At 39.0% G+C, this 26,610-nt stretch overlaps 1 protein-coding gene across 1 annotated transcript in view; it reads left to right on the top strand.

The window, feature by feature from the left end:
- NYAP2 (neuronal tyrosine-phosphorylated phosphoinositide-3-kinase adaptor 2) overlaps positions 1-26,610 on the top strand; it is a gene marked incomplete at both ends in the record, with an annotated part of 261,901 nt that overhangs the window by 162,280 nt on the left and 73,011 nt on the right. Inside the window, one exon of the mRNA XM_079710196.1 lies at positions 19,268-19,477. Coding sequence (XP_079566322.1) covers positions 19,268-19,477 — 210 coding nt within the window. The remainder of the gene's footprint in view (positions 1-19,267; positions 19,478-26,610) is intronic.

The following is a 26,610-nucleotide window of genomic DNA, read 5'->3' as shown; positions in this document are numbered from 1 at the left end:
ATGTACAAAAATTTGTTAAAGACTTGAAGAAATCTTAAGAGAACAAGGCTGTTTAACTTTGTGTAGCCCAGCATTTTCCCAACTTATTCAACTGTAAAAGCATTTTGTGAACAATACCTATAATCCATTAAGAGTTGTAGGTGTTAATGCCATGCAGAATTTGCCTTTCACCTATATGAACACATTAATTGATAGATTTTGAGGTTTCAGCAAGCTGGTTGGGCTTGGGATGAAGAAAAAGAGGGAGCTGGACTAGAAGCAGGTTTTTAGAATATATTGTGGATGGAAATGAAATATAGGACGGGGGAACATTATATCACTCCATTAGGAAAAGTCTGGAAAGAACCAGTCAAAACCCTCATTTTCATGCATTTCCCTCTTCAGATTTTTTATCAAGGACAAAGAAGTATTAGGTTGGCCAAAACGTTAATTTGGTTAGTGAACACATTGTTCAATAAAGTTCTTCGTGAAAATGAAAATGTGTCTTTTATTTTTACTTAAAACTGAGCGAAACTTTTGGCCAACCCAATACTTATAAGACTAGACATCAGTCCCTTCTCTACGCTGCAACTAGAGTGATCTTTTAAAAGTCTTAATATATATTTTTGGTCTATCGCTGTAAAAAACATTCAATTACTTTCCCTTGCTCTCAGAATTTGCAATGAAGCCCTTGCCCCAAGGAGACCTTGTTTATCTGACCCAGCTCTATCTCTCTACCTCACTTAGTACCTCCCTCCTCTTCCTCTCTCTGCTGTAGCTGGGCAGACCCTCTTTCTCTCTTCCAACTTGTGTGTGCGTTGAACAATTAGTTTTCCCGGGCTGCAAAACTCATCGAGCCCATCCTCAGCCTCCCCTTTGTCACTTGTTGAATCACTATTCAATCAAGATTTCTTGACTGCTCTACTAGGAAAATGAGCTCTTAGACCCTTTCACTATACTCCACCATCTCTCCTTGTTTTTATCAGAACTCAAATACTGACTGTATTAGTTCATGTAATTGTTTTCTCTCTTTCTTAGAGTAGGAGCCCCATGTGAGTAGATGTCATGGTGTTTTAGTTCACTGTCCTATTCTCTCACTGTCAACAGTGTCTGGCATGCAAGATGTTTACACAGATGGAGCGAGACATGTACATTTTATCATTAATTGAATACAATAAGGAAAAAATATATAGTTTTCTTCACTGGCCATTTATTTTTTCAAAGCAATCCAAAAAAATATTTTTGAGTGAACTGCTCAAACCAGTCTTAGAAAATGCACTTTCTTGGTTTTTCTGACTTGTTTCAGTGTTACTGATAAATATCTCTTGATACCTATGGTTTGGATTACACAGTATGCTGCAGGAGTATTAATCCAATCTACTTCCCAACTGAAAACTAATGTGAACTTCTTTATAATTTGTATGTTGATGTGTCGCAGAAGCTGAGTTGTTTGTAATTTACACTATTTAGATTGACAATTGATTCTTCCCAAATCTCATCATATGAATTTCCTGTTTCTACAATTTCTAAAAAGAAAGTTATTGATTGTTTAAAATAAGGTAAATAATCCTCCTTATACGAATCCAAAAAAAAGGAAACCAAACAAAACAAAGCCTCGCTGCTGTGGCTGTTTGTTCAGAGAGACCCAGGTTCAAATCCTGATTCCTTCAATTGTCCACCCCCAACTGGCCTTGGGGAGCTTATTAAGCAAGAGGACCAACCCTCATTTTTCCTTAGCAGTAAAGGAAATCATGACACCTGCCTGGGAAGGATTGATAATATTATTTGTAAAGAGTCTAATGCAGCCTCTGACCTATTGTAGCCACTGATTACATAGAAGCTTAATTCAAAATGCTGTTGCTGGTGTTATAAGACATTGTAACTGGCATTCCTGTCTTTCTAGTAGTGACTAGGAAACATTCACTTTCCTTTTTACTGACAAGGGAAAACATTGAGGGTATTATCTGTATTTTTTATACCAGGACACTTATTTTCTTCTAATCAAGTGTTAAGAAAAAAAATTAGATTCTGGGTTTGCTGATGATCCTAAACAAATCATTGGTGCTTTTTAAAAGCTCACTTTCTCTTATTTATTTTATAGTTTACTGTGTTTTGTTTGGAAGAGGAATTATTAAACTACAAAAATCACCTTCAAGAATGTAAAACACTGAAATATAAAGTGGAAATAAATATTTTAGAACAGATATAATGATATTATTGAAACCTCATGAACTATTTTGCTTTTAGTAGGAACTTTAGTATCATAGATGTATAAAATTTTAGACTTAGAAGGATACTTAGAAATAATTTATTTCAAATCTATAATTTTATCTGAGAAAACCAAGGCTCAAGAGAGTTGTTTTATTGAACTGATCTGAGAATTGCTTCCAGATCATCTCAACCCCATTCCACAATGGTTTACTGCTTTGATAGTTCTGAGAAAAATATTTTAATTTATTTAGATTTTTTTTCTAAATGTATCTATTTATATCTAAATTATTTTTATGTTGAATAAATGGTCAATATTTTCTTTGTGAATATTTTCAAAATAATCTTATTTTAAAAATTATTTCTTAGGGATTTTGTTCTTTGCTACTCTTTTGGATGAAAAACTATTTGGAAAAAAATTGGATGACATCTTCGTTCAAATTAATATCAATAAAATATATAAGCTACTTGAATGATGATTTCAGATGCTCATCCACTTGTACATTCAGTACATACTTACTGAAGCCATAGTGTTTAAAATATCTACTGCATACTCAATAAAGATGTATTTATCAGTTTTGTAAAGTGTTTTTATTATAACTAGACCTAAGAGAGAAACATTGCTTGCTGAACTCCTTTACCATATTTGGCAATTTAACTTTCCTTTCTGCCCTTCTTTTTTCAGTCAATATGCCAATACAAATGTTGTCCTCATTAGAAACTCAAGAATTTTATATTTATTTATTTATTTATTTATTTATTATTATTATTATTATTATTTTTTTTTTTGGCCACACCATGTGAGACTTGCAGGATCTTATTTCCTCAACCAGGGATTGAACCCAGGCACCAGCAATGAAAGCACTGAGTCCTAACCACTGGACCCTCAGGGAATTACCAAGGATTTTATATTTAGAATATATTTTACAGGAGAGAAAATGAGAAATACTATCTATTGAAATCTGTAGTAGAGTAGTCCAACAGCTATAGCAAACAGCTCCACAACCTCAGTGGCTTAATAGAATGCAACTTATATCTTGTTCATGTCACAGGTCACCACATTTGTCACAGACACGTGACAATGAATTAATGGGCTCAGTGGAAAATAGACTATTCTCCCCTTAGTTATTGGGGATATTCCATCTGATGGCTTTTCCAGCATCTAGGACCTCAGAAAATCCCAACCAGTGGGAGGGGGATGCAAGAGGATGAGGTTTTGTGGGAAGTTTTAGGACCAAACTTGGAGGTGACATACATCACTTCCACTCACACTCTAATGACCAGAAATCAGTTGTATGGCTCTCCCTGACTGCAAGGAATACTGGGAAGTATGATTTTTCTAGGTGCTCAGAGAGAATAAACAGTTTGGTCAGCATCTAACTAGTCTTCGCCCACAGGTCCTCTTGGCTTCTGCCTGAGGAGAACAAACAAAAATATAGATTGCTTTCTTTGAGAAAATTGTCTCTCATCACCCTGCAATGCCAGAATTTCTTAAAGAAAGTGTTACTAAAATATGTCAACATTTGAGCTATGCCTGATGACTTCAGTGAAGGTTTTTTAGGTAGAGAAAATCTCTTGAAAAAAGCGAGTAGTTAAATCATGTGGACATTTGGTTGAGAGTTTTTGAAGACCAAACATGGCCTTTAAAATTCTATTTATTTTTCTGCCCTATGAATAAGCATCATCCTTTGCAACCATGAAAAAATAACTTTTAAATATAAGTCAGTATGTGAGTTCGTATGTCTTAGAGTGAGAGTTACCTGCTGAATGGTGGTCAGGAAACATTTATCAGGTTTTTACTCATTGTCATTTGTGTGACCTTGAGCAAGTTGTGTAAAAGCTCTGAGCTGTTTTTAAATGTGTCAAATGATTAGGATTCTTTGCAAAGTCTATCCTACTTCCATGGGCCTCATCTGTTTTATTATTTTATTAAATAATGTACCTCATTTATTTTATTAAAACCAAGGTTTTACTTTATTTGCCTTCTTAACTGAAACCTGGATTTTCTTTCTGATTTTCTTTAAAACCATGGAATCTCTAGATACCTGAGCTATTTTTCTTTCTCTGTATATATCTGAAGAGAAGGCATCCCTTAGATGTTGGAATTGACATAACTGACCCCAAAAGACAAAGTTCACATGAGGGAAGCAATCATAAAAAAATTAAAAATGGCCCCTTCTCCCTGGTGCCTTTTCATTGTGCAGACAGGGGAGCCTTTGCCCTCTTTTCTCTGGGGTCTCGGGAGGTGGAATAATGGAAGTGCAAGGGGAGGATCCCAGCGCCCACCTGGACTCGTAGGTAAACCATGTCAGGCTGTCTGGCTCTGATCAGCTCTAGACAGCAGGTTTTTTTGTTTGTTTGTTTGTTTGTTTTTGCGGTACACGGGCCTCTCACTGTTGTGGCCTCTCCCATTGCGGAGCACAGGCCCTGGACGCGCAGCCTCAGCGGCCATGGCTCACGGGCCCAGCCGCTCCGCGGCAAGTGGGATCTTCCCGGACCGAGGCACGAACCCGTGTCCCCTGCGTCGGCAGGCAGACTCTCAACCACTGCGCCACCAGGGAGGCCCGATACCCCAGTTTTAAAAGACACCATCACATGCAATTATTGCCCAGGACAGGGTGACCAGGAGAGCGAGAGTTTAGATTTGTATTCTGAAGATGACATGACCAAGGGGAGACAGACTCCCTCACTCTGGATTCTAAAGGGTGTTTACTTAAACACAGAATTAGACTAGTTCTCTGAGTAGTTCCAGAAACAGGATGATCAACAACCAACAAATAGTGGTGCTTGGAGGGAGGCCAACTTGAGCACTGTATAAAAGCTTTCCAGCAATTAAATATGTTCTCAGTTGTGTCCAGATTTCCCATGAGATGGGAACTCCCCGTTCAGGCTACCCTCCCAAAGGCAGGCGGACCATCAGCAATTACATACACTCACACCTTGCTTTTGATGAGCTGTTGTGACTGGGGTTTCCGAGGTCTCTTTCAGCTCTAATACCCATCTGATAATACAATTTAGTGCAGTGCCTCCTTTAGAGTTTAAATGTGTTGTCTTTTCTGCCTAATTAATCTGCCTTTGATCACCTTTCATTATTTCCATGGTTCAGTAGTTGGAATAGAATAGAGAGACTTTGATCTTGATGATTATACCGATATGAGGGGACCATTCTGAAGCATTCTTTACATCCATAGGAAGCTCGAATTCTCATCAGCAACATGAGTTTTGGTCCCCATATTGTCAGGCACAATTAAGTCCATATTTTGTAACCAAGGGACCCCTATGTGAAAGTGTGAATTTTTTAGTACAATAGCAGTCACAAACCATAAATATAAAAGCCTCTTGTCTAAGTCATCTGAATCACGTAGATGTTCAGAGAAGCAATTAAATGACAAGGTAAATTAATCCTGTTAAATATTGCAAAAAAAAAAGAAGAAAGGAGAATGCAGTCTTATGTCCCCCAAGAAAGCAGTGTTACTGATCATATTTCCCAATAATACTAATTTTCCCAGGTAGATCATTTGTTTTCTGGTCTATCATTCGTAAGTCAATTAGAAACATGTATGGGTTAACAAAAAAATAATTTTGGCTACAGTAATTAGCTTATGTTTGTCAGTGAGGGTTATTGGTTCATGCCATGGCCCATGTGCTGGGTGAGACTGGAAAGGTTGGAGGGAAGGCTGTGAGTCATGGCCTAAGATAAGGTTACATCCAGGGGTAAAAGCTAATAAGCTCACTGTCCTGAGTGAAGCAGGGATGACGCATTCATTCAGTTGATTTTCACTGATATCAGGTATTAAGTACCAACATGAAAGATGACGTCTTTAGTCTTAAGAAGCTTATGGTCTGGTGGGGAGACCAGACATATAAATCAGTAATTACATGATCTTTCCAGCCAAAAAAAAAAAAAGAAACAACTTTGGAGAGAGGATAAAACATTTTTAATCAGTTGTAGTTCCCCAGACAGCCAAATGTAACGGTCCATCACTGCAAATTGTTTTCTTTGTCTCTAGAACTTGAGAGGGATTTTTAGGTCGTGGAGATTTATAAGTGTCCTCAGTACTGCTTCATTGTTGAGAGAGTGAATGTTGATGAGGAAGAGTCAAAGACTCTGGGGAAAGTCAATATCTGGTGGGCAGCAGATCTGATGGTGAAAGCCATTACACCCACCTGGGGAGCCAAGTGATTTTTAAGTGGCCCAGTGCAGGAACAGAGAGAGAGGAGTGAGTTAGAAACTGGAGAGACAAATACAGACTCACAGACAGCATAAGCAGCAGGAAATGGGAAAAGTTTGAGAAAGGACTTCACAGCATGAAGTGTGATGAATTGGCATCCTGTAGAGAATATGTTGGCCATAAACAGATGACTCCTGGTCTCTTATCCTTACTTATCCGTCTTCAACATAAACACTGTAAAAAGTTTAAGACAGTGATATGTAAAATGCACAATATGAAAGACAAATGCAATACAATAATATATGCTTTTTTCATAGCAAGATCAGATTTCAATGTGAGAATCAGATTTTAGATCAATAGTCAACACTCCATGGTAGAGGATGAGCAACTTCTTCATAGTTGGCCCAGTGCTACATACTGGGGCTTAACTGTGAACATTGAAAGAACTTAGTTTCCATGTAAAAGTGTACCATGGTTGCTTCCATGTCCTGGCTATTGTAAGTAGTGCTGATTCACTTTGTTATACAGCAGAAACTAACACAACATTGTAAAGCAATTATACTCCAATAAAAATGTTTAAAAAAAAAAACATACCATGGTACCTAAGATTGATCTTGTTCAGGAAAGTTTGATACTAAAACCAATTTTTGTTTTCAACGGGCTTTAAGAAAACATTGAGATATATGGATATGGATAAACACATCCTTATTCCTCTGAATAGATTTCTCTGAGCTTTCAATATGTCTTATTGTATGAATTTCTTAGTCTAACTGTCCACTTTCCATTGGTCTCTTTACAACAGCTATTTTAAAGTTTTTCATGTTTATTTTAATTAGAAAATGTATTTTGTAGGAAGCTCTTCTTGAATATCACGGGATACATGGTTGATTCACCAATAAAATTCTCAGTAATACATTTATGATTTTCTTACAGATTTTTCAGCTCTGCCTTCTATTTAGGATGTGAAGGTACACTGGCACAAGTCTGAGTAGCATGATTTCTGCAAACCTTTTGTTCAGGTTTCTCTAAATATACCTGCCAAAACTCACTGAAGGCTAACCTCTGGGACTTGAAAACAAAGAAAGAAGAAAAAAAAAAAGACTCCTTTTTGTTCCCAAAGCTGTGTTGGACTTTTATTTAGTTGAGATTTGAGACCTAAATGACACTTCCCTGGTGTGTGTATGTGAGTAATTTGAATGAGAACAAAGAAACTGAGGTTGGTGGGGAGACTTTGACATCCTCAGCCTTTCATATTTAAAATAGTGTCCGAACCTGCAGGAACATTATTGGACCCATTGTTAACTTAGAGCATTTTTTTAGTTTGGTTAATTTCAATACCAGTGGTAGAAGACTCTGTGTGTTTGTGTGTGTGTGTGTGTGTGTGAGAGAGAGAGAGAGAGAGAGAGAGAGAGAGAGAGAGAGAGAGAGAGAGAGAGAGAGAAGAAAAAAAATGTAACTGCTTAATGATGGCAGTGGGAATAAAACATAGAGGTCGATAATAAGGCAAACATCCCAATGGTTAGTTTAAAATCTGGAAGAGAACGTGAGGTGAAACAGATGGGTCATTAGGTTCTGATGCTGTGACATTTGGAAGCCAGAGCTACATTTTCTTTGAAACTCTGAATAAACAGCTTGGGAATAGTCTATGATGTTCTTTTCTGATACTGGTTTTATTCCATTCGACTCAGGGCACAGAAAAGTAAGTGTTGGTTAAATTGTCTTGCTATAATTATTTGCTGGAATGGATTAGTTTAAAATATTTTTACTTATATTTGATTTCAGTATAACTGGGACTTAAGCTTATATACAGGTCCAGGGATCTTTCTAAGATTGTTCTTATGGGACTACCCTCCTGGTTTAAGTTCTGTCTCATAGAAAGATATTTTTGACATGTGTTTACACAACTGCATAGCACCTGGGAGCTGGAAGGAACCATAGCAATGTGGAAATAAACGAAGAGCAAACAAGTGAGAACACGCAGGGCTATTTCATCAGGGCTTGCTGAAGCAAGGCAGTCAGCCACCACATTTGGCAGAGACTCAAGGCAGGGAGAAGAGTAGGGAAGCTTTATAGTGGGAAAAAGAGGAGGCTTCAGTTACACTCCCAGTGGAGGCTGTTGGCATAGGGAAGCTATAGGCAGCCTAACTAGAAGCAGGACATCTTATGTCGTTGGTTAGGAGAACATATTTGACTTTCTCTGGTTGGTCCTATGCTAAAGGCAGGGCCAAAACCTGGGGAAGCTGTCAGTTTTTAATCAAATTCTGGCTGATTTGGGCCAATTGTTATACAGGTTATTGTTTGCTAGAGATAGTGGTATGAATTTCTACAAGTCTGAATTATAGATTGTAGGTTGGCTTTCTGGGCTGGTTATTGTAGATAATCAGCAAGAATTCTATTTTTCTATGTGGTCTGGCAATTTTCTATTTGTATCTTCAGTCTCTCAGTGATTATCCAAAACAAATGTAGAAAGAATAAATAACTTCATAAACGACAAATTGCTATAATTTTTTAAATGAATGCTACTTTTTGCATGTGTGGCCCTGTTTTGTTTTTAAAATATTTTAAAATGTAGGATATTATTAGATCCTTCAAATTAAATTGGGAAAGTTAGGCTGGGCTGGTACTATCTCCATTTTGTAGTTAAGCAGAATGAAGCTCCAAGTGGAGAAACCAAGGGCTCAATGTCATGGGCCACCAGCCATATGGCCACAATGGCCAAGGCTCCCAGCTGGGCCTCTCAGATCCCTCACCCAGCTGCTTACTGTATTATAAACTATTCTATCTCTGCCCCACAGATTCAGATAATAGGGGACCAAAGTGTGACATCTGTCTTATCACACTGTTTGAAGATGATGAGTGTTTGAACTTACATGCAAAGAAAACAAAATACAGATTCTCTGAACCATTTCTGTAATTTTTCACTATGGTCTTTCTCAAAGATCTTTATTTGAATTAAACTTTCAACCTGGTGAATTTTACAACTTGTGATTTTTATGTAACCAGATTTTTGAAAATACTATTAGCTCTGTGCCACTTCAGTACATTTGTAACACTGGTTTGATCCTCTTGTTCCATTAAAAATGTTGTATTTTCTACACACATCAGAAAGATGCCAGAGGAATTGGGAAAACTACTCCATAAATGAAGTGTTTAAATACCTACTGAGCAATATGCTAAGAGCTAGAGGCACCAAGTGGAGAAAAAAGCAAAAATCAAAACTCAGACCCTGCCTTTAAAGAACTCCGGGTCTTAAGAAGAACAGGTACACAGCAAAATGATACAAGGCAATGTCAGTGCAGAGATGACTTTATCCCAACATGGGCTGGATATATGGGATGGAGAGGCTTCAAGGATACTTAAATTGAGTAACCTTGACTGAGGAAAGAGTTCCCGAATTAAAGGACAGGATGTAAGTGTATTCAAAGCACGTGAGATAGGAGATGGTAGCTATAGAAGCCAGTGTTGTTGTTCTTGGAAGTTTTTGTTGGAAGTGGAGTGGAGAAGAGGAAGCTACAGCCAATTTATTGAGATTTCTTGAATACAACGTTCAGGTAGGAAGTAAAAAAGTTAGAGAGTCAGGAAAGAGTGAGATGGTGGAGAATCTTGTGGGTCGTAAAGAGCTTAGACATACTTCTGTGGGTAACAGTGGGCTTCTGGAAGGATTTTAGTCAGGGTTACATTAAGGACAGATTTGCATTTTTTTGTTTTTGTCTCTAAACACTTATCTATGTGCATTACAGAATGGCTATCACATCATTTCTCTGAAATAACATCGTTCTGAATGTAGCAAGTGGGTATCACTCCTAAACCATTCTTTATTTACTACATGTGCTTTTTTTTTTTTTAATTAGGAAGTGATTTTATTAAAAAAAATTTTCCCGTTGGCTATTTTTTTTTTTTTTTTTTTTTGCGGTATGCGGGCCTCTCACTGCTGTGGCCTCTCCCGTTGCGGAGCACAGGCTCCAGACGCGCAGGCTCAGTGGCCATGGCTCACAGGCCCAGTGGCTCCGCAGCATGTGGGATCTTCCCGGACTGGGGCATGAACCCGTGTCCCCTGCATTGGCAGGCGGACTCTCAACCACTGCACCACCAGGGAAGCCCCATTGGCTATTTTTTTAAAATTGAAGTATAGTTGATTTACAATGTTGTGTTCGTTTTAGGTGTATAGCAAAGTTTTATATATATATATATATATATATATATATATATATATATATATATATATATATATATATTCTTTTTTAGCTTCTTTTCCCTTATAGGTTATTACAAAATATTAAGTAAAATTCCCTGTACTGTACAGTAGGTCCTTGTTGGTGATCTATTTTATATATAGTAGTGTATATCTGTTAATTCCAAATTACATATGCTTTTAAGCACTTCTGTACATGCCTTACAGAATGGCTATCGCATCTAGTCCCTGAAAAAAACACTTGATCAGGTTTTCATTTTAAACAGATAACTTTGGCAGTATACGGAGCTTGTCTTTGGGGAGTCAAGGACAGAGTCAAGGAGGCAGGTTGCAATAATTCAAGGGTAATGATTAGAGCTCAAGCCAGAACAGTTGAGGTAGACATGATACAAAGTGCAACAGAAGGGAAAACAAGATATTTAGAAATAAAATCTGTAGAATTAGCAGACTGATGGATTTGGAGAGCAGTGGTTAAAGAAAGAGACAGAGAAGTTTCTAGCTTGGATGTTTGGCAGGACAGAAGGAACCATTAGTTTAGTAAGAAATGGTGTCAGTAAAGTATGTAAATGTTAAATTTGTGTTATCTTAGGGGCATCCAGATGGACTCATCCAGTAGGCAGTTGGATAAATGAGTCTACAGCTCAGGAGATTGGTCCAGACTTCTGATAAACTATTTAGAAATCACTAGCCATCAGACAATTGCTAGTTGAATCCTGGAGGGTGAAATCACAGAAAGAATATGTGTAGAATGAGAACAGTGGCTAAGCTAGAACTCTGGGGACAAGCAATATGTAAGGGGGTCTCAGAGGAAGAAAAGGTATGAATGACACAGACGTGGTGTTAGAGAGCACACCACAGGAAGATGGCCCATCAGTGAATCCAAGAAAATTGAAGATATCAATAAGAGAGTAATCAAAGGGTAATCAAATGGCTTAAAAATGTCTTCTTAATTTGCCAACTAAAAGGCACTAGGTGATTTAAGCAAAAGCAATTTTAGTAGAGTAGCTCAGCTAAATTCATGTCACAGTGGGTAGCAGAATGAAGAGAAGATGAGAAAGTAAAGAGAAGGAGTGTAAAGTGCTCTTTATGAAGTTACTTGAAGATTAGCACAAGGGAAGAGTTACTAAAGAATACTGAATATTCATTGAGGTTCTCTACTTCCGAAGAGATAATTATTTTCGGCTGATAATAACCTGCACAGCTCAGAAAAAAGACCCATGTGATCTGTCCCTGTTTTTTATTTTTTTATTAGTTTCTGCTTTATAACAAAGTGAATCAGTCATACACATACATCTGTTCCCATATCCCTTCCCTCTTGTGTCTCCCTCCCTTCCACCCTCCCTATTCCACACCTCCAGCAGTCACAAAGCTCTGAGCTGATCTCCCTGTGCTATGCGGCCGCTTCCCACTATCTATCTACCTTACGTTTGGTAGTGTATATATGTCCATGCCTCTCTCGTGCTTTGTCAAAGCTTACCCTTCCCCCTCCCCATATCCTCAAGTCCATTCTCAATTAAGTCTGTGTCTTTATTCCTGTTTTACCCTTAGGTTCTTCATGACTTTTGTTTTTTTCTTAAATTCCATCTATATGTGTTAGCATACGGTATTTGTCTTTCTCCTTCTGACTTACTTCACTCTGTATGACAGACTCTAGGTCTATCCACCTCATTACAAATAGCTCAATTTCGTTTCTTTATATGGCTGAGTAATATTCCATTGTATATATGTGCCACATCTTCTTTATCCATTTGCCCGATGATGGACACTTAGGTTGTTTCCATCTCTGGGCTATTGTGACTAGAGCTGCAATGAACATTTTGGTACATGTCTCTTTTTGAATTATGGTTTTCTCAGGGTATATGCCTAGTAGTGGGATTGCTGGGTCATATGGTAGTTCTATTTGTAGTTTTTTAAGGAACCTCCATACTGTTCTCCATAGTCCTGTATCAATTTACATTCCCACCAAGAGTGCAAGAGGGTTCCCTTTACTCCACAGCCTCTCCAGCAATGACTGTAGATTTTTTGATGATAGCCATTCTGACCGGTGTGAGGTGATACCGCATTGTAGTTTTGATTTTCATTTCTCTGATGATTAGTAATGTGGAGCATCATTTTATGTGTTTGTGGGCAATCTGTTTATCTTCTTTGGAGAAATGTCTATTTAGGTCTTCTGCCCATTTTTGCATTTTTTTTTTTTTTTTTGATATTGAACTGCATGAGCTGCTTCTATATTTTGGAGATTAATCCTTTATCAGTTGCTTCATTCATAAATATTATTTCCCATTCTGAGGGTTGTCTTTTGGTCTTGTTTATGGTTTCCTTTGTTGTTCAAAAGCTTTGAAGTTTCATTAGGCCCCATTTGTTTACTTTTGTTTTTATTTCAATTTCTCTAGGACGTGGGTCCAAAAGGATCTTGCTGTGATTTATGTCATAGAGTGTTCTGCCTATGTTTCGCTCTAAGAGTTTGATAGTTTCTGGCCTTACATTTAGGTCTTTAATCCATTTTGAGCTTATTTTTGTGTATGGTGTTAGGGAGTGATCTAATCTCATACTTTTACATGTCCCTGTACAGTTTTCCCAGCACCACTTATTGAAGAGGCTGTCCTTTCTCCACTGTACATTCCTGTCCCCTTTATCAAAGATAAGTTGACCATATGTGCGTGGGTTTATCTCTGGGCTTTCTATCCTGTTCCATTAATCTATCTTTCTGTTTTTGTGCCAGTACCACACTGTCTTGATTACTGTAGCTTTGTAGTATAGTCTGAAGTCAGGGAGCCTGATTCCTCCAGCTCTGTTTTTCGTTCTCAAGATTGCTTTGACTATTGGGGGTCTTTTGTTTTTCCAAACAAATTTTGAAATTTTTTGTTCTAGCTCTGTGAAAATGCCAGTGGTAGTTTGATAGGCATTGCATTGCATCTGTAGATTGCTTTGGGTAGTAGAGTCATTTTCACATTATTGAGTCTTCCAATTCAGGAACATGGTATATCTCTCTTTCTATTTGTATCATCTTTAATTTCTCTCATCAGTGTCTTATAATTTTCTGCATACAGGTCTTTTGTCTCCTTAGGTAGGTTTATTCCTAGATATTTTATTCTTTTTGTTGCAATGGTAAAAGGGAGTGTTTTCTTGATTTCATTTTCAGATTTTTCATCATTAGTGTATAGGAATGCCAAAGATTTCTGTGCATTAATTTTGTATCCTGCTACTTTACCAAATTCATTGATTAGCTCTAGTAGTTTTTCGGTAGCATCTTTAGGATTCTCTATGTATAGTATCATGTAATCTGCAAACAGTGACAGCTTTACTTCTTCTTTTCTGATTTGGATTCCTTTTATTTCCTTTTCTTCTCTGATTGCTGTGGCTAAAACTTCCAAAACTATGTTGAATAAGAGTGGTGAGAGTGGGCAGCCTTGTCTTGTTCCTGATCTTAGTGGAAATGGTTTCAGTTTTTCACCATTGAGGACGATGTTGGCTGTGGGTTTGTCATATATGGCCTTTATTATGTTGAGGAAAGTTCCCTCTATGCCTACTTTCTGCAGGGTGTTTATCATAAATGGTTGTTGAATTTTGTCGAAAGCTTTCTCTGCATCTATTGAGATGATCATATGGTTTTTCTCCTTCAATTGGTTAATATGGTGTATCACGTTGTTTGATTTGCGTATATTGAAGAATCCTTGCATTCCTGGAATAAACCCCACTTGATCATGGTGTATGATCCTTTTAATGTGCTGTTGGATTCTGTTTGCTAGTATTTTGTTGAGGATTTTTGCATCTATGTTCATCAGTGATATTGGCCTGTAGTTTTCTTTCTTTGTGACATCCTTGGGTGGTTTTGGTATCAAGGTGATGGTGGCCTCGTAGAATGAGTTTGGGAGTGTTCCTCCCTCTGCTATATCTTGGAAGAGTTTGAGAAGGATAGGTGTTAGCTCTTCTCTAAATGTTTGATAGAATTTGCCTGTGAAGCCATCTGGTCCTGGACTTTTGTTTGTTGGAAGATTTTTAATCACAGTTTCAATTTCAGTGCTTGTGATTGGTCGATTCATATTTTCTATTTCTTCCTGAGTCAGTCTTGGCAGGTTGTGCATTTCTAAGAATTTGTCCATTTCTTCCAGGTTGTCCATTTTATTGGCATAGAGTTGCTTGTAGTAATCTCTCATGATATTTTGTATTTCTGCAGTGTCAGTTGTTACTTCTCCTTTTTCATTTCTAATTCTATTGATTTGAGTCTTCTCCCTTCTTTTATTGATGAGTCTGGCTAATGGTTTGTCAATTTTGTTTATCTTCTCAAAGAACCAGCTTTTAGCTTTACTGATCTTTGTTATCGTTTCCTTCATTTCTTTTTCATTTATTTCTGATATGATCTTCATGATTTCTTTCCTTCTGCTAACTTTGGGGGATTTTTCTTCTTCTTTCTCTAATTGCTTTAGGTGCAGGGTCAGGTTGTTTAATCGAGATGTTTCCTGTTTCTTAAAGTGGGATTGTATTGCTATAAACTTCCCCCTTAGAACTGCTTTTGCTGCATCCCATAGGTTTTGGGTCGTCGTGTCTCCATTGTCATTTGTTTCTAGGTATTTTTTATTTCCTCTTTGATTTCTTAAGTGATCACTTCGTTATTAAGTAGTGTATTGTTTAGCCTCCATGTATTTGTATTTTTTACAGATCTTTTCCTGTAATTGATGTCTAGTCTCATAGCATTGTGGTCAGAAAAGATACTTGATACAATTTCAATTTTCTTAAATTTACCAAGGCTTGATTTGTGACCCAAGATATGATCTATCCTGGAGAATGTTCCATGAACACTTGAGAAAAATGTGTATTCTATTGTTTTGGATGGAATGTCCTATAAGTATCAATTAAGTCCATCTTGTTTAATATATCATTTAAAGCTTGTGTTTCCTTATTTATTTTCATTTTGGATGATCTGTCCATTGGTGAAAGTGGGGTGTTGAAGTCCCCTGCTATGAGTGTGTTACTGTCGATTTCCCCTTTTATGGCTGTTAGTATTTGCCTTATGTATTGAGGTGCTCCTATGTTGGGTGCATAAATATTTACAATTGTTATATCTTCTTCTTGGATCGATCCGTTGATCATTATGTAGTGTCCTTCTCTGTCTCTTCTAATAGTCTTTATTTTAAAGTCTATTTTGTCTGATATGAGAATTACTACTCCAGGTTTCTTTTGATTTCCATTTGCATGGAATATCTTTTTCCATCCCCTTACTTTCAAACTGTATGTGTCTCTAGGTCTGAAGTGGGTCTCTTGTAGACAGCATATATATGGGTCTTGTTTTTGTATCTATTCAGCCAATCTGTGTCTTTTGGTGGGAGCATTTAGTCCATTTACGTGTAAGGTAATTATCGATATGTATGTTCGTATTCCCATTTCCTTAATTGTTCTAGGTTCATTATTGTATGTATTTTCCTTCTGTGTTTTTCTTGCCTAGAAAAGTTCCTTTAGCATTTGTTGTAAGGCTGGTTTGGTGGTGCTGAACTCTCTCAGCTTTTGCTTGTCTGGAAAGGTTTTAATTTCTCCATCAGATCTGAATGAGATCCTTGCTGGGTAGAGTAATCTTGGTTGCAAGTTTTTCTCCTTCATCACTTTAAATATGTCCTGCCACTCCCTTCTGGCTTGTAGAGTTTCTGCTGAGAGATCAGCTGTTAGTCTGATGGGGATTCCCTTGTGTGTTATTTGTTGTTTTTGCCTTGATGCTTTTAATATGATTTCTTTGTGTTTAATTTTTGACAGTTTGATTAATATGTGTCTTGCTGTATTTCTCCTTGGATTTATTCTGTATGGGACTCTCTGTGCCTCCTGGACTTGATTTACTATTTCCTTTCCCATATTAGTGACGTTTTCAACTATAATCTCTTCAAATATTTTCTCAGTCCCTTTCTTTTTGTCTTCTTCTCCTGGAACCCCTATAATTCGAATGTTGGTGTGTTTAATGTTGTTCCAGAGGTCTCTGAGACTGTCCTCTGTTCTTTTCATTGTTTTTTCTTTATTCTGCTCTGCAGCAGTTATTTCCACTATTTTATCTTCCACCTCACTTATCCGTTCTTCTGCCTCAGTTATTCTGCTATTGATCCCATCTAGAGTATTTTTTATTTCATTTATTGTGTTTTTAATCGATGCTTGATTCATCTTTAGTTCTTCTAGGTCCTTGTTAACTGTTTCTTGCATTTTGTCTATTCTATTTCCAAGATTTTGGAACTGGGAAATAGAATCTTGGATCATCTTTACCATCATTATTCTGAATTCTTTTTCAGGTAGACTGCCTATTACCTGTTCATTTGTTAGGTCTGGTGGGTTTTTATCTTGCTCTTTTTCCTGCTGTGTGTTTTTCTGTCTTCTCATTTTGCTTATTTTACTGTGTTTTGGGTCTCCTTTTTGCAGGCTGCAGATTCGTAGTTCCCGTTGTTTTTCGTGTCTGTCCCCAGTGGCTAATGTTGTTTCAGTGGGTTGTGTAGGCTTCCTGGTGGAGGGGACTAGTGCATGTGTTCTGGTGGATGAGGCTGGATCTTGTCTTTCTGGTGGACAGGTCCACGTCTGGTGGTGTGTTTTGTGGTGTCTGTGGCCTTATTATGTTTTTAGGCAGCCTCTCTGCTAGTGGGTGGGTTTGTGTTCCTGTCTTGCTAGTTGCTTGGCATAGGGTGACCAGCAGTGTAGCTTGCTGGTCATTGAGTGAAGCTGGGTGCTGGTGTTGAGATGGAGATCTCTGGGAGATTTTCACGATTTGTTATTATATGGAGCTCGGAGGTCTCTTGTGGACCCGTGTCTTGAAGTTGGCTCTCGCACCTCAGAGGCACAGCACTGACTCCTGGCTGAAGCACCAAGAGTCTTTCATCCACCCGGCTCAGAATAAAAGGGAGAAAAAGTAGAAAGGAAGAATTAGTAGAAGAAAGAAAGGAAGAACGAAAGGAGGGAGGGAGGGAGCGATGGAGGAAGGAAAGAAAGAAAGAAAGAAAGGAGGGGGTGAGGGAGGGAGGAAGGAGGGAAGGTAGGAAAAAGAGAAAGAGATAAGATAAAGTAAAATAGAATAAAGTATGATATAATATAATAGTGTTATTAAAATAAAAAAGTAATTATTAAAAAAAATTAAAAACAAAACAAAACAAACAAATAAAAAACAAGGAAAAAAAAAAACGGACGGATAGAACCCTGGGACAAATGGTGGGAGCAAAGCTATATAGACAAAATCTCACACAGAAGCATACACATACACTTTCACAAAAAGAGATCAAGGGGAAAAAATCGTAAATCTTGCTCTCAAAGTCCACCTCCTCAATTTGGGTTAATTCATTGTAAAAAGAAGAAAAGGGGAAAAAAAACATAAATCTTGTTCTCAAAGTCTGCCTCCTCAATTTGGGATGATTCGTTGTCTATTCATGTATTCCACAGATGCAGGGTACATCAAGTTGATTGTGGAGATTTAATACGCTGCTTCTGAGGCTGCTGGGAGAGATTTCCCTGTCTCTTCTTTGTTCCCACAGCTCCCGGGTCTCAGCTTTGGATTTGGCCCCTCCTCTGCATATAGGTCGCCAGAGGCCGTCTGTTCTTTGCTCAGAAAGAACGGGGTTAAAGGAGCAGCTGCTTCGGGGGCTCTGGCTCACTCAGGCCCGGGGGAGGGAGGGGCACATTGTGCGGGGCGAGCCTGCGGCAGCAGAGACCGTCATGACGTTGCACCAGCATGAGGCACGCCGTGCGCTCTCCTGGGGAAGCCATCCCTGGATCCCGGGACCCCGGCAGTGGCGGGCTGCACAGGCTCCCCGGAAAGGGGGTGTAGACAGTGACCTGCGCTCGCACACAGGCCTCTTTGCAGCGGCAGCAGCAGTCCCAGCATCCCGCGCCCGTCTCTGGGGTCCACGCTTTTAGCCGCGGCTCGCGCCTGTCTTTGGAGCTCCTTTAAGCAGCGCTCTTAATCCCCTCTCCTCGCGCACCAGGAAACAAAGAGGGAAGAAAAAGTCTCTTGCCTCTTCAGCAGCTCCAGGCTTTTTCCCTGACTCCCTCCGGGCTAGCCGTGGTGCACTCACCCCTTCAGGCTCTCTTCCCTCAGCCAACCCCAGTCCTCTCCCTGCGCTCGGACTGAAACCCGAAACCCGAGCCTCAGCTCCCAGCCCCGCCTGCCCCGGCGGCCGAGCAGACAAGCCTCTCGGGCTGGTTAGTGCCGGTCGGCACCGATCCTCTGTGCTGGAATCTCTCCGCTTTGCCTTCCGCACCCCTGTTGCTGCGCTCTCCTCCGCTACTCCGAAGCTTTCCCCGCTCCGCCACCCGCAGTGTCCGCCCGCGAAGGGGCTTCCTAGTGTGTGGAAACCTTTCCTCCTTCACGGCTCCCTCCCACTGGTGCAGGTCCCGTCCCTATCCTTTTGTCTCTGTTTATTCTTATTTCTTTTGCCCTACCCAGGTACGTAGGGAGTTTCTTGCCTTTTGGGGGGTCTGAGGTCTTCTTTCAGTGTTCAGTAGGTGTTCTGTAGGAGTTGTTCCACGTGTAGAAATATTTCTGGTGTATCTGTGGGGAGGAAGGTGATCTCCGCGTCTTACTCTTCCGCCATCTTCCCCCAGCTCCCTGTCCCTGCTTTATTTAAATGTAGTCTTCTACACAAGTCTAAGTTTCCAAAAATATATTAAAAATATTTTAGAAAATCATTATTTAATATTTAAGGAATCTGGGAAGGATTTGACTCTTGTTTAACAGAATATAATTCTGGTTAATACACAGAATCAACAGAGGAGCTGAAAGTTCGTAGCCACAGCACTGAACCAATACCAAAGTTGGACAACAAAGAGAGAGGACATCATGGGGCATCTTCCTCCAGAGAGCCTATCAAAGCTCAGGAATGGGATGGAACACCTGGGCCCCCTGTGGTCACCAGTAGAATGGGAAGATGCTCTGTGAGCCCCACCTTGCTAGCAGGAAACCACAGCTCAGGTAAGAAAGATAATGTTCTCCTGGACGGTAAGTCCTTGGGTGTCTAGAAACTGCTTTTATGAAATTATCACTTAGAAAACCATAACCACAGATATCTCTGTCTCTACTCATAGAGACAACATAAATAACCCTGCACACAAAAGGAGGTAACAGTATGTGGCACACTACAGGGAACATTCTTCACATGGATGATAGAGAAGTGAATGGTGCTTTTCAGAGCTGTGCAATGCAGCAGCCTTTACAACTCCAACTGTCTTGCACTAAATTTCTTAAAAAAAAAGAATCCTTGGGGTTCATCTAAAGCAGTTTTCATTTATAAAGTTGAAGTAACTTAGAGTTTATGCCTCTTTTTCTTCAAAAAATTCTAGACAACTGGGAAAAAATGAATAGGAAGTAAAATTGAGGATAAAAATGTAGCAAAGACGATACGAAGGCAGTAGAGAGAGTAAATATTTTGAATCATTTGATCTATCAATAATAAGCTGAAGAGAGTAACTGGTCATTGGGCAAGGTACTAAGTTTCCCTGTAGGTCAAAAGAGCTGGAAAATTATAATCTAACACATCTTTAAATTCACAAGTTGAAATTAAAATCTGTGATGCAATTTTGCATTGTTAATAGATAAATATTATTAAACATCAATTTTTAAAAGGCAGAATATGTGTGCTTTGAACTGATTGATCTATATGGTGGGCTCAGAGAGCTGTCAATTGAAATAAACAGCAAATAATCAAGCAACCGCCTGTAGTTTTCAGATTTCTATTCCTTAGGAGTGTTAGGGCTCTGAAGAAAAGACCAATTATTTAATGTTTTTTCAACTCTGATATTCATCTTGGAAAGCAATTAGCATGAGTTTAGCCTGTGGTCTCTCTAACAGTCACGTGCAAGTTAAAACTGGAACAGTGGGGCTTCCCTGGTGGCGCAGTGGTTAAGAATCCGCTTGCCAATGCAGGGGACGCAGGTTCGAGCCCTGGTCCAGGAGGAACCCACATGCCACAGAGCAGCTAAGCCCGTGTGCCACAACTACTGAGCCTGCACTCTAGAGCCCGCGAGCCACAACTACTGAAGCCCACATGCCTAGAACCCATGCTCCGCAACAAGAGAAGCCACCGCAATGAGAAGCCCGTGCACTGCAGCTAGAGAGAAAACCTGCGTGCAGCAATGAAGACCCAACACAGCCTAAAAAACAAAAACAAAAAAAAACTGGAACAGGATGAATGATCTCTATATTGGGGAAAAGATGTTTCTAGAACAATACCCAGGCAGAGGTAAAGCAACAGCTTCCTCAGACTGAAAATGTAACTAAAAGCTTTGGTGATGGAGCCATATCATGTATCATATGGATAATCAACAGCGTGAGTTCAACTCTCAGAGAAGGAACATTATGTGAATTTAGCAGAACTCTTAAAATATATTTTTGGTAGTAAAGTATAAATATCTATAGGTATATGAGAAGAAGATATCTGTGCATTTTGTCAGAAAGAAAAAAAAACATAGGGAACAAATAGCATTTTGTATAAATAAAAAAATCCACTCTCAAAGAAGGTTGACATCTCTATTCAGTTGGGAATTGTGATTAGTTTTAGGTTTATTAGTAGTATATTTTTAATGATTATCTAAGTTTGTACCAGTCCTATCCAAAAAAACCATGAATAGTATCTGCTCCTATTGTGACCACGGGTATTTTATAAAATCCAGAAGCATTAGCTGAGTGTTTATTATGTAAAATAGCCACTGTTCTAGGATCTGTGAATACAGTGATGAGTAAGACATCCTCATATTTGGGAGCTCAAAGGCAAGTGCAAGACAGATGAATGGATCATTGCAATAGAATGTGTTATATACAAATAATATGCAACACAGAGGAGAAATTAATTTTTCTTGGGAGGGTGTGATTTCATGAAAAACAACCAGAGGCTTTTGGTGGTTAGATAAAGTAATCATTGCTTGAGGAGGTAACATTTTGAGCTAGAGCTTGAACCATCAAGAGCTGCTCACCTGGAGGACACAGAAGAAATAAGTCAGCCTTCTAAAAGAAAATCTAAAACACTACAGGATGGAACCTTTGCTCTGAAGGGTTGGGGAAGGTTGAAGAAAGTGCAAAGTAGGGTGGGACCAGATAGCAAGAATCCTGAAGGGCCTTGTGCATTAAACAGAAATGCATTCACTGTTACTACCAATTAACAGTGGCTAAAGTAATACTGGCTTCTGTTAACTCTCCATAGTGCTGGGTCTGGAGGTAGGCAGTTGCAGGAGTCTTGTAACTGTTTAGTGATATCATTGAGGACCCAAGGAACTTTCTATCCTTCTAACTCTTCTCTTCTGCTACCCTTGATGGTTATATTTGTGATCACAAGCTGAGGAGACATTTCTGGGCATCATGCTCCTTCAGATGCTATCTTTGATCTACTTGGCCAGATCTGGGAAACATCCTCAAGGTCAATCACTGAATGAAGAGGAGTGGGATTTCCATGGGCTTATAGAGGGCCTTTCTTTCCCTTAAATCAAGGGAACTCTGCCTTATACCTGGAAATGAAATCAACAATCTATTTGCAGGGATGGAGAGGGAGTGTTGCATAAGCAATGGACAGTTATCTGCCCCATCATGGTTAGGTTTTGAACACTATGTGGTGGACTTTTGTAGTCATTTGAATATTTTTAAGATAGATATAATATAATTCAGTTTTCATCATGAAAGATCCAATGGTAACTCCAAGTCTTCAAGCATGGGTGACTGGGAGACCATTTACTCAGACAGAGATAGTCAGCATTGTTAATGAGTCCAAGCTTTTACTGCTCACTGCACGACAGGCCAATAAATTGAGAGACAAGTTGTTGGGGCAAGGAATAGTGACTTTATTTGTAAAACCAGCAGACCCAGAAGATGGTGGACTAGTGTGCCAAAGAATCTTCTTTCCTGAATTAGATTTCCAGCTTTTTTTATACTAAAAGGGGAGGGGTTGTGGCTGGTTGTTGGAAAATTCCTGGTGCCAGAATCCTTTGTACTTGCAGCTGTACAGATAGGTCTGGTAACAATGTTCCTATAATCCTCCAACAAGACAAATGTTATTTTCTGTTCTGCAACTTTTTACCTTTGTATGAGTGGAAAAACATTATCAGAGCCTTGAGAATGGGCTATTTTATTCCAATTTTGAGGGGAAGAAGAGAAAAGGCAAAATATTTGTTATATTGGTAGTTTTAATTTTTCTAAAAAGAAAGAGGCTAAAATGTGCCAGTTCTATACTAGAAAATGGCATAATTCCACTAGCAAAAAAAGGTATAATATTGATATTTGAATATAAAGTTCACGCACCTTTGGGGTTTTAAACAAATGGTGTACTCCTTAAAGAATAATCCTCATCAGTGAGATGGCCTTTGTCCAGACTAGGCAAATAACTATGTGAAGAGAACATTTTGGACTTGCTTTTTGGAACAAAAGAGAGTGAGTCAGTATTTACTCTTCACCTCTCTTCTCTTCATACTTCATTATTGTTCCTTGATGCGGGGCCACTGGACTATGAATCCCCTTCCTACACTACACTAGAAGTGCGACCAATAACCCTCTTCCCTAAACAAGGAGGTACTCAGCTCCACACCTAATGCTCAAGATATAAGAAGGTTCTACCAGTTCCACTTTTAAATCCCCCCCTCTGTGTCCATCAACTTTCTGCTTCTGGTTCTTTCTCTGTCTGTTTCACTAACACATACACACACACACACACACACGCGCACGCATACAAAGGCATACCAACTGCTACCAGTCACAGACTATTTGCTTTAACAAAAGTAGTTTAGCCACTTGAATTGGTTGTTCTTAACAGCTCTTTTGAGGAAAGGAGGAAATGCTGAAGTAAAGTGGGTGAGCGTGTCAGGAGATCTCAGCTCTAATTAACAGTGAGTGCCACTGGTTGCTGCGGCACTTTATTCAAGTCACCGTTGTTTAGTAAATCAGAGATTCCCTGGGGGAGAGTCTTGAACGTGGTGGAGGACTGGAACCCAAATGCTCATGAGAAAAATTAGAAATTAGGGGCTTCCCGGGTGGCGCAGTGGTTGGGAGTCCGCCTGCTGATGCAGGGGACACGAGTTCGTGCCCCGGTCTGGGAAGATCCCACATGCCGCGGAGCGGCTAGGCCCGTGAGCCATGGCCGCTGAGCCTGTGTGTCCGGAGCCTTTTCTCCGCTACGGGAGAGGCCACAATAGTGAGAGGCCCACATACCGCAAAAAAAAAATAAAATAAAAGTAGAAATTATACCAGTAATATTGTATTAATAAAAATTTAGATTTCAATTACTAAATCAATCAACAAATAGTTTGCAAGCTTGTATCTACCTCTGTTATAGTTTCTGGGGACAAAAACACACACACATACATACACACACTATAGGGTATATACAACATGAAACATGGTCTCTGCCACTCTACGATATTACTATGCTTCTTAATGACACAAAACTATTGAGCATAAATGAATTAGATTATAACTAAATGTATTATTTTCATTATTATCTACTTTTTACTCTACATTTAAAATCATTCAGAGAACAAAAAATGAGGGCAGGCTAGAAAAAGGATGGAGGGCTTAATGGGAGACATTGAGTCTTTAAACAGGATTGTATCAGGTCTGTTTAAAAATCATTTATTATTATTATTATATTATTATTATTATTATTATTAATTGCATAGAAATATAGAGGGAGAACTTTCTATGTGGGGTGAGGAAAACGAACAAAGGCTGAGGCAGACCTCTCCTGACTTGGGCCTGCCAGGCCTGCCTGACTGTAAAAGCAACTTTGGAAGTAAACTCAGAGGCCTTGGCTTAACACTATAAATGAGACAATCTTAAAATGACCTCAGTTTCTGTGTATTCAGCCTGGTGTGCTTTTGCTCTCTGAGAATGTCCACCATAGGATGCAGACTGAGATGCCTGGTGACAGGCAGGTAACATCAGTGAGTGAATTAGGAGAGGTGCCTTCTTCAAAACAGATACGTTTTGCTTATACATTGCATACATAGAACTAGTCTTTGCTCTCACAAAGGAAAATATTTTCCCCACTTTTCTTGAAACTTGAAGTTCTTTTGGTCTAAGTTATGTATTTCCACATTTGTTAGAAGCATAAACCTGGAGACATATTTTGGCATTGCAAAGGAAATCTATTGCAAACTGATAACATCAGGATGGAATGATGGAAATGCAGGTGACCTGGAAAGTACTGAAGCATCTCAAGGGGACAAAAGCTACTCAGTACCAGTTGATGCTCGCCATGAGAGAGTCTCACCCCAAATTCCCAGATTTAATTACTGTAACATGAAATCTCTCAATTATTCAATAGAGCTAATTTTTTTAAAAACATTGAATCAAATAATGTGCTTCCTCTGGCTGAGTAAGACATAAAGAATGTCAATTTGCATTTTCTGGTTTGTATGACATATACACACTACTATATTTAAAGCAGATAACCAACAAGGACCTACTGTGTAGCACAGGGAACTCTGCTCAATATTCTGTAATCACCTAATGGGAAAAGGATTTGAAAAAGAATAGATATATATATATGTATAACTGACTCACTTTGCTGTACACCTGACACTAACACAACATTATAAATCAACTAGTATACAATATAAAATAAAAACTTAAAAAATAAATTAAAATTCAAAAAAATAAATTAAAAAAACATAAAACAAAACAAAATAGAATAAAATAAAGTGAAATCAAGCGATGACCAGTTGGTGGAGGCATGCATTTGACCCTGAATCAGAGAGGCTGGGTTACAGCAGAAATAACAGGTGCCAGTAAATATATTGCCCCCCCTGTTTTTATTTTCTAGAAACTGCAGCTCCTTGAGAAGGCTATGCTGAGAACAGGAGGGGCGATTAGAAAGAACCATATGACCTGTGATGGTCAAGAAGGGAGGGAGAATTTCTTAATTCTGGAAAAGGTACAGAGGTCTGGCATTCCATGAATAGTAAGGACCAGTGGCCTAATCCTTTCTCAGCATCCTGGCAAAGTGGCCCAGTCTCTGACTGGGGGGCAGGACAGTTAGGGTGAAGTTTCCAAGGGGTTTGCAGTGAGGCTGGACTTTCTGCTTTATGGTTCTGAACTCCAGAATATGGCATTTTATACTTCAAGGGGATAGTTATACTTGGAAGACAGACTCCAAGCTTCCCACGCTGTTTAACAGTGTGGGATGAAGACGAAAGGTGCCATCTTGTACATTCTGATCTGTAGAACAGTTCTGGGCCTTTTCATGATCCATTGAAGGAAAGCATTTTCCACCACCATTCGTGGGTCAGCCCTTCATATCCACGAGGAGTCCTGTGCACACAAGTTCAGAGAAGTGGAAAACATATGAATGTAATTTTAGTTGAAGAAAACAGAAATACACCATTTTTTGCACACCACATTTGTAGAATAATAGAGGAAGTTTTATGTTAATTGTAAGTGTGTGAATAAAGTATAATATAGTCATTGAGCACTGAGGTTTGGGCATCCAGAAGATCTGGATTTAAATCCAGACTCTGTTTTTATTAGTGATGACATGAGGCATGTCTCATCATCACTCTGACCTTCATCCACAAAAGATGGATGATAATAGTACCTAACTCATAGATACTACTGCAAATTAAAGGTGAGAATTAAATGAGATAACATATTAACACACTTAGCATGATGTGTGGAATACAACGAATATTAAATAAATACTTGTTATTAGTATGATCCCAGATACCTTTGCACATATCTTTGCAGGAGAGCTTAGAGACTCACTCGTCTGTGGTAATGAAGGAAAGTTTCCTATGAGTAGTGGCATTTGAGCTGGACCTTGAACTGAGCAGAATTTAAACAGAGAAGGTAGCAAGAGAAGTAGAAAGGAGTCATGGGTTGTTTTGCTGGGAATGGTGAGAGCTCTGTCTCCAGCATGACATTTAGCACACCTGCACCCCAAACTGTGGTTCATAAGACATTTTCTACGCTAATTCATATTCTAACCATGCCTTTTAAGACGGGAAAGATCACAAAGATGTTAGGGTGTTAGCTAAAGACCTAAGAGTGGATCTCTGGGAAGAAGATTTAGCAGAATGGGGACCATTTACTAAAAGCAGCAGAAAACTAGGATTCAGGAAAGGGAACTGCAA

This window comes from Hyperoodon ampullatus (assembly GCF_949752795.1).
Source record: "Hyperoodon ampullatus genome assembly, chromosome: 8".
NCBI classification, from domain to species: Eukaryota; Metazoa; Chordata; class Mammalia; order Artiodactyla; family Ziphiidae; genus Hyperoodon; species Hyperoodon ampullatus.
The sequence above is the reverse complement of the archived record's forward strand: the minus strand, read 5'-3'. Positions and strand labels throughout refer to the sequence as shown.